Source organism: Lycium ferocissimum, chromosome 7, assembly GCF_029784015.1.
Source record: "Lycium ferocissimum isolate CSIRO_LF1 chromosome 7, AGI_CSIRO_Lferr_CH_V1, whole genome shotgun sequence".
In the NCBI taxonomy this organism is placed as follows: Eukaryota; Viridiplantae; Streptophyta; class Magnoliopsida; order Solanales; family Solanaceae; genus Lycium; species Lycium ferocissimum.
This window is the reverse complement of record NC_081348.1, coordinates 42,619,622-42,629,288: the sequence shown is the minus strand read 5'-3', so window position 1 is coordinate 42,629,288 and position 9,667 is coordinate 42,619,622. Positions and strand designations below refer to the sequence as shown.

General features: G+C 30.8%; 1 protein-coding gene across 1 annotated transcript; it reads left to right on the top strand.

Moving 5' to 3' along the window:
• The first annotated feature begins 3,235 nt into the window (after positions 1-3,235).
• Positions 3,236-4,620, top strand: LOC132065186 (24-methylenesterol C-methyltransferase 2-like). The gene has a single exon (XM_059458452.1). The coding sequence runs from the start codon at positions 3,340-3,342 to the stop codon at positions 4,405-4,407; it is 1,068 nt and encodes a 355-aa protein (XP_059314435.1). The 5' UTR covers positions 3,236-3,339; the 3' UTR covers positions 4,408-4,620.
• The last annotated feature ends 5,047 nt before the right edge of the window (positions 4,621-9,667 follow it).

The following is a 9,667-nucleotide window of genomic DNA, read 5'->3' as shown; positions in this document are numbered from 1 at the left end:
TATGTTGTAATCGTTTTTTGTTTCGTGTCAAATTGTGTCGAAATCTTATTCTTGAAGGATGTATACCTCGGATTTGAAATAAACACAAATAAAATATAAATATATAAATTAAGAAATTGATTAAACTATACTTGTGCTTTTCACAAACTTTAAACTAATCAAATGTTGAAGTTATGTTCACCTAGTCCAATAAGTATCTTTTCTTGATTGAATTAATCATACATGTTTTGCTACAATAAAAAATTAAAAAGAAAGCTTCTTTTCCTTTTGCTCGTAAATAATGGTGTGTGTACAATAATGACTGAAGCTAATATGCATCATCACAAGAGTTGACACTTTCTCCATTTTAACCATGGATAGTTAGCTTTCCTAATTGTCAAAAAGAGTGAACGCATTAAGTAATAGCCTTTTCCTCTTATTTTAGTAATGTAAAAGATCTTCTTGAATACAAAAAGTACCACAAGTTAGAAAGAATGACTTTTGAAATTCTTCAAATAATATAAAGAAAAAAATTGAAAACAATCAAAAAATGAGAGAAGATAAATGTGTTGTAAAATAAAGAAAAGAAATAATCATTAAAAGTATATTGCATGATATGTTACAAAGTACAGTTTTTAGTAAATCTCTAACAAGTATAGATTTTGCATGAGTTTATGTGCAAATTTTATTATAACCTTTCTACTTTCTAGAATTAGTTTTAAATAATTTCCTATATATTTTAAGTTGCAAATAATCGAACAAAATCAAAACTGCATAAGCTAATTATAACCAAAGAACTATTGTTGAAGGGATTGACTAAAAAAAGTAAAAGACTGTCACGTCCTCATAAAATTATAAATTTATAATACTTCTGTAATTTGAATAAATGACGCTATTTTATCATTTTGGAACAACAATCTCAACTTTTCAATTACAAGTGGTATGATTACTAGCAGAAAAATTGTCTTTAAGCTTTTCACCACCATGAAAGCTATCTACAGCACTCTACCTAAGATGTAAACTCATAACTTTTTTACATGAAGAAGCAATCTCAGTGGTTCACACCCCAACACCGGAGACCAAAACTATTTAAGAGTAAAAAGAGCAGTCATCTCAAATAAAAAGCAATAACTGTAAAGAGAAAACATGGTTACACATCCTCAGCCCCGAAGTTAACATGTAAACCACCAAAAATCTTAAAAATCTGACTAAAACAACACTTAAATGCACGTTGAAAATTTAAATAGAAGTTCAACTATTTTGGCATGGAATATAGCATGTTAGCATTGAATACCAGCTCTTACTATCCCACAAATAAGTCTCTCGTAGCTCAAGACGAATTAGAAAGTGAATCCCTTGCTTAAATAATTGTTTTAGAAATATTTCTTTCCTGCAATTGGTAATCACTTCTAGGCTTCTAGCAACTATTAGCACAAGGATGTGTATCATTACAACAAAGTTTTACAGTGCCTCTATTTATAGGATAACAATATGGAATATCAAATGATGCCATGAACATGACTATTAATTATTTAGGGGTTATGAAAATAAAAAGTTATGGGAGTAATGGAAATAAAGACCATTAAGTTTTTACATTAAAGAATATATGAGTGGAGGAGTAGTAATTGACACATTTATTCTTGCACAATAAAAAATAGAGAAATAGGGAAAATTGTCAAAAAAAAAAGAAGAGAAAAAAGATAAATAAGATCGTTGGTCAAAGAGAGATGCGACATCATTCTTCTATTGCCTATATATATATATATATATATATATATATATAGGAGAAAAGGTAAAGGTTTTAGCAAATGAAAAGAATTAGAATATGATAATAACAATAAAAAGTGTTTTGGGCTGATTCAACCAAAAACGTTACCTGGGCATTGGTTGAATCATAAAGATCATAATTTACTACTACTACTGCTATTATTACTACATGGGTTTGTTGCTGCATTTACCTGGAAGGCATTTTTTTAATTCATTAGTTTGTAGAAAAAATCTTACTAAATAAAATGTCACAATCAAGTTGGGATGAGAGGATATTTATTCCTCATCAAGCTGTCACCCATTTCAATATGGGAGAAACGTGATTGTCTCGTGTACGAAAGATCTTTACAAAATATCAACAACTGTATTAGTAGAATAATCTTTTTGTGTTAATGGAAAATGAGATATAAACATGGAGCCCACAGTTTTCAAGATTCAAACTTTAAAGTTTGATTTTTCTTTTTAAAAGTAATCTTTTATGGAGACTTTGGACTGGGATTCTGGCGTCAAAAATCAAAAAGTGCAAAATTCCATTAGACTTTCCATTGGGAATTATATACCATGCTTAACCAAAAAATAGAAAAGGATTGGGCATTTCCCTTGTCATAATAATCACAAATTGATGATACTATGAGATATCAACTAAATAGGATTAATTTGTTTTGATACTGGAAATTTGGCGTGAATCGTGAAAATTTGTTAGTATTATAGAAGTGCTTCTTAAAGAAGTTGAATAAAAAGCTAGTCAGAAGGAATCAAGGATAGTTCGCATCAAAATCTAATCAAATGGATAGTATACATATACAAATATATATCTCGGAAAAAATTGCTTACATCCTATATAAATTAAAAAATATATATTTCCTATATAAAAATTTATTACTTAATTACTGATTAAGTGTATGTATTTTTTCTTTAATGTCCAATTGTTAAGGTTAAAGTTGTTTGTATGGTGTAAACATCCGGTAGGTAAAGGCGAATATATCTAGAGGTGGAACCAAGATTGTTAGTTTATGATTTTTGAGTCACAATTTTTATTTATTTATTGAGTTCAGGATAAATTATTTATGCATATTAAATGAATCCTTAGCAAAATCACAAAATTTCAACTTAAGCTATTGGGATCTCGTAAGTTGTAACCATAATTCTGGCTCTGCCATTGGATTTAGTATTCGAGTTCAACCAAATCTAGAAATTTTTACATTTAAATGTAAAACTACTAAAAATTTAATAAATGTTAAATGTAGAATTCAAAACTTCTAAAATAAAATTTGCGTGTAAAATAATTTCAACGATTAAACTCAAGTCCAAATTTTAAATTCACCTTTGTATTTATGGTGGGGACAGCAAAGATGAAATATCTAAAGGGCCCCTTAGAAAGAAAAAAAAAAATCCTTAATGTACCAATGGCAACTTATGTTAGACGTGTCATTAGTTGTTCAGCTGGCTGTCATTGTCATCAATCTGAACTCAACCGAAACCCTCTCTGCTACTAGTAATATGAATCTTCACGCGCTCTCTTCATAAAACCCCACTGCTCTCTCACGCTTCACTTTGCTCTCTCACCTTCCCCTTTTTTCACATCCACCAAAAATGGATTCTCTCATTCTCATTTGTACCGCCCTTTTCGCCGGCGCAATCTATTTTTTCGTTTTCGGATTTGGCTCCGCTGAGGTTAAGGGTAAACGCGGCGTCAACCTTTCTGGTGGTTCAATCGACAAAGAAAAAGTCCAAGACAACTATAAACAATACTGGTCATTTTTCCGCACCCCTAAAGAAATCGAAAAAACCGATAAAGTCCCTGCATTTGTCGATACTTTCTATAATCTTGTTACTGATATTTACGAATGGGGTTGGGGTCAATCTTTTCACTTTTCCCCTTCTCTCCCCGGTAAATCTCATCGTGAAGCCACGCGTGTTCATGAAGAGATGGCTGTCGATCTGTTAGGCGTAAAGCCCGGAGCCCGCATTCTTGATGCGGGTTGTGGTGTGGGCGGGCCGATGCGGGCTATCGCGGCCCATTCTAAAGCGAATGTTGTTGGGATTACTATTAATGAGTACCAAGTGAAACGAGCCCGGATGCATAATAAAAAAGCCGGGCTCGATTCACTCTGCGAGGTCGTTTGCGGGAATTTCCTGCAAATGCCCTTCGCAGACAATAGCTTCGATGGAGCTTATTCCATCGAAGCTACATGTCATGCTCCTAAACTTGAAGAAGTGTACAAGGAGATCTACCGGGTCATAAAACCCGGATCTTTTTACGTTTCTTATGAATGGGTTACAACCGAATTGTACCAACATGAAGACCCGGAACATGTGGAGATTATTCATGGAATTGAAAGGGGTGATGCTTTACCAGGGTTGAGAAGTTACAAGGACATTGCTGAAGTTGCTAAGAAAGTGGGTTTTGAAGTGGTGAAGGAAAAGGATTTGGCAAAGCCACCTTCAAATCCATGGTGGACAAGGCTGAAAATGGGAAGAATTGCTTACTGGAGGAACCATATTTTGGTTACAATTCTTGCTTTTCTTGGAATAGCACCAAAAGGTACAGTTGATGTTCACGAGATGTTGTTTGTGACTGCTGATTATTTATCTCAAGGTGGTGAAAAAGGGATTTTCTCTCCAATGCATATGATCCTCTGCAGAAAACCTGAAGAGTAAAGGCCAAAAGTATTGCTGTAGAGATTGACCATGGAGGTTAATTTCGCTCTGTTGTCCCTTTTTTTTTTTTTTTTTTTGGAGAATTTAATTTAATGTCGTTATTTTACTTTTCTTTTTCTCCTTGTTTCTAGCTTGAATATTTGGCTTATGATCTCTTTCTTTTTGCTACCGTTTCAACCTAAAAACTAGAAAGGATCCATCTTTAATTGTTAATCACTTGACTTAATTTCTGAATTACCGATAATTATGCTTATGGGATGCTTAATTTCAGATATTTTTTACTAGGCCTGTGATTAGGTGGTTCAGATTGATATTTCTGAGTGAAACTGACAGTGCTTTGATTTTTACTTTGTTGTATCTAGTGGAACTTCTGTACACATTACGTGGCTGTTAATAATTTGAGTGGACATTGCATGTGATTTAAGTTAGCTGTATGATCTACTCATTTGGAGTCACTCTTTTGTAGTCCTCCAAAATACTTGAAAATGAAGTCACAAGTGTTAGTACTTGCATAAATTTTGAGTATTTGGCTCCAGTAGATCAGCAATCAGTAGTTTCTCATTCGTGAACAAGATTTTTGATGATAGATCTTTAATGGAAACTGAAGAATTGTAGCAGAAGTATGATGTCGATGTTGAATTTAGATTGTGAGATCTCGAGTAAGCGGAGACTTCTATGTCAATTTGGAAATTTTGAGTTTGAAAATAAGATTTGGAAATTGCTGCCTAGTTTCAATCTAGGGTCCATCTTAATTCTTTTTTTTTTTTTTTTTTTTTAAAAAAGAAAAAATTCTCCTTATGTTTTTACATTTTCATTTTATTTCAAAATAAACAAACAAGTGATTTTCACGAACTTATATTTAAATAAATAGAGTTTTACATAATCAAGAAACTATTTTAAATAATAGTACTTCTTTTTCAACTTATTTGATTAAAGATAAATTAGTAAAATTAGTAAAAGCCACTTCTTACTTTCTAGGAGTGAGTAATTTTTTGTGTACCAATCTAAACACGTCAATTATTATGAAACGGAGGGAGTATAGAAGTTAGATCACGAGGGTATGATTAGTTTGCTCAACCAAGGTGCATCATAGTGATGGTGCAAACTTTGAGATCAAAGCTTCAAAGGCAAAATAATACTACATAGGTGATTTTTTTTTAATCCACCTAAGGAGTTATATGTTGGAAGTTTGTTTTCGTCCACCGAATTTTAGTGGATAAACGGTATAATCGAGGTGTATTTAATCAGGTTTGAACACTTTTTTCATCATCTGAAAACCACCATTATTAAAAAAAGAAAAAAGGAAAACAAAGAAGCAAAAAGGGTAATGTTGCACATGAGCTTTGGTTTGGTACGGTAAAGGCTGCTTGTTTGAGTTGTTTTCAGGCACTAAACGCATTTTTTGGCTTATTGTATTTGTATTATCTTTTGCGTGGTTCATAAATTGGAACCGTTGTTGTTAAAGGGGTAGTATGTATGTTGATTGTTGGGTTTATGAATATTTTGTGATGAGGGGAATGATGTGAACCGCACTTTGAACGAATAATTAGTTACTATAATATTGGTGGCATGTGCCTCCGATTTTGGATTTCGTTGATTTAATTAGAGTATTTTCAAATCTCGATCTACTTTTGTTAAAGTTACGTTAGATCCATCCAGTCATACCCCAAGTGTTTGATTATAAAAAAAAAATCACTTCTTCCCAGCTTCACTCTTTGAAAAATGACAGTCTAGGTTCATTGCTTGTACGTATCTGCAGAAATGCATTCGATTATTATATATGATCTACATTAAGAGCAAACATGCTAAAGACCAAGTGCAGTGTTGTACTATTGACTTAACTGAATTCCTTTGATGTTCTAAATTACTTAGTTTACTTTCTTAGAGTACCATTTCTGTTTGTAGTTGATGATTTCCTAGTGTATCTTGCAAGTTGTAAATTGTAAAATTGTGAAAAATGGAAATTATCGAGTAATTTCATGGGTGCTCAAATATTTGAATCAGTGAGTAAACAGCTATCTTATTTTTTTTAGTAAATACAGCTATCTTATTAACTGTTATAAACTTGAATTTTATATAGCGTTATCTTAATTTTAAAAGAATTATATCTAGGATACGTTTGTGTTGTGTTATCACAAAGTTACCAACAGCTTTAACGATAGTTGATTGGTTTTGGATCCAGAGTTGCCTATCTTGTGGACATTATATTGATGATTGAACCCTTCGACAAAACCTGCTGGCAAATAATCCAAACACTTCTGGTTGTGCTTCCTGAATTTACCGAAACTTCCAAAACATGCCAGCTTTCGTGTTTGGTCTTTTTTTATTTTTTTCCTCCGTTTTGCTCCCATGAAAATAAACGTACGAACAAGGGAGATTACAAGATAATTTTGGCAAATAAAATTAAGCTAGTGAGAAGAAATATTCTATGTAATTTTTTGTCTTTATTATCCCCTCTATCCCAATTATATAAAGGGATTTGGACTAACAGTGCAAAACTCTTAATGTTGGCCATGAATTAGGGTATGAATTTTTTAGAATAAAATTTATATATTTGAAATACACGAAAAAGTATTATAACTCAACATATCTAATAACTCAAGATATTTGAAAATATTTTGATTGTTTGTCTTGTTAAATAGTACTTCCTCCGATTCATAATAAGTGTGCACTTAGTCTTTTTGTTTTGATTCAAAATAAGTGACTACTTACATAATCAAGAAGGAATCAATTATTTTCTTTTAATTTTACTCCTATTAAATAAGTGAGTTTTTATGTAAGATAAGTTTACTATATTACTGTTTGAATAGAATAAATACAATATTTTGAGAAATGATTATAGTTAATAATTAAAGTAACTTATAAATCTTAGGAAAAAATTATGAATAAATACAATATTTTGAGAAATTTTTCAAATTCAAGTAACTTAAAAAAATTATGTCTGGACGAAAAATGGACGAAGTAACAACTTCAAATAAAATGGGATACATATATGATATAACAACATTTGAATGCAGATTTCCGAAGTTTGCGTGAAAAACATTTATTGGAAATAAGGAACGAAAGAAACAATAAAGAAGAGCCTACATTTCCCCGTCATTACCTGAAACTTTGAAGTGACACAGTGGATTGATGGACCCCAAAATTGAATACAATTGAAATTTGCGTTACGTAACGTTGAATTGTAGGACTCGTCGAAATAGCGACATTAATTATGTTATCTGTCAGGTCTTCCAAGCTCCAGCCGCCACATTAATGGAGCTTGCCGATGAGTCACCTGAATCTGTAATTGCCTTACGGTTAAACATACTGATAAGTTTTTGTAATTACTTGTGTAAACTATTGTGACCATTTGGACAGTATTTGAGATGAAATTAAAAAAAAATAAAAAAATTGAAGCTAATGTTAGAAAAATAAAAGTTAATAGCTGAGAAAAATTAATTTGGAATAAAGCTGTCAGTATGATGTGTTTAAAATGGTCACTTAATAAAATGTCATGTGAATGTATGGTAGTTTAACCATAAAAAACTGATAGAAGTTTATGTTTGTAATTGCCTAATAGAAGTTCCTGGAAAAATTACGTGTGGTCACTACTATAGAAGAAATATTACCACTATTACTTATATTATTAAATAATTACTAAAATTACCAATAATTTACCAATTTTATCAAACTTGAAATTTCGCCCATTCCCAACTTTGTAGCCTAATTTGAACGTTCCCACCTTTTCAGCCTAATTTCTATGTAAAATATTTAGCTTTTTAATTATATTTACTCCATTAGTTATGTTATAAACACACAATTATGCAATCTGATTCTACGCATCTTTATCAAATTTGCTCATTTTGAAACTTCCCTCAAATTCTTGTGATTTTCCAAATTCTTGTGAGGGTGTCCGTGTTTTGATCTGATTACTTTCACCCAAGATAATATAAACGAGAAACAAACTTAGTCTCACATACAGAGATCATACACGGTTCGTACAAAAAAACACATAAATCATACAATGTATATACACAATTCATATAATTAATCAGTCTCACATACATATATCATACACTGTTCATATAACAAAAAATACACAAATCATATAATGTATATGCACAATTCATACAATTACTTAGTCTCACATACACAGTTCATACAAACAAACAAAAATACACAAATCATATAATGTATATACACAATTCATATAATTAATTAGTTATGAAAGAATTTAGTGGACAGAAGAATTTGTTATGGAAGGGAGAATATGGGGGATTGTATTAGCAAAAGAATATAACTGAAACGGGATTTTTGGGATTCTAATTCGGCAAAAAAAGAAAGAAAAAATAGGAAAAAGGAGACTGAAATGCATTTCCCTTATAACAATGCGATATTAGGGGGAGTTATATTTAGCTAAACTTCTATCCTATGGGGATTTATCATATTTTGTAGGGAAAACTAAGTATATATACATGTTAAGGGGAAATATTTACGAAACGTGACGATAGTTTTCCTTATTTACAAAACATAACGATATATTACGAAATATGACGGATTTTCAAATATTTTTCGTTTTTTTATTTTTTTCCAGAAAATATAAAAAAAATTAAATATTTTTTATATATTTTTTTAAAAAAAAATTAATTTTTTTTTTGCTCAAAGGCTTAAAAATTTTTCAAATTTTTGTGTATGAAATGTAATGTGTGAGCAAAATTTTTTATATATATTTTTTATATACATATAAATTATGAGCGAAAACTTTAAGCCTTGAATATTGTATGAAAGTTGTTACAATGTTGTTGTAGTTGTATTAATTTTCCAGAAACCTAATATGAACTTTATATACAAAAAATGTGAATGAAATTCTTAGTCGATATATGCATTTCATACCATTCTCATGCATAAAATTTTGAGTGTAATGTTTAAGCCTTGATCGAGATATACTCATTTCATACATTCTTATACATAAAATTTGAGCGAACTTTTTAAGCCTTGAGCAAGATATACACATTTCATACACAAAAATTTGAGCAATTATTTTAAGTCTTGAATGTTGTATCAAAGTTGTATACAATGTTGTTGTAGTTGTATTAATTTTACAGAAATTTAACACTATAGTTGTATTAGTTTTACAGAAATCTAACATGAACTTTATACATGAAAATGTGAGCGAAATTTTAAAACTTGAGAGAGATACAAATTTCATACTGTTTTCATTCACACAATTTTGAGCGGATTTTTAAGCCTTGAATGAGATATACACATTTCATACATT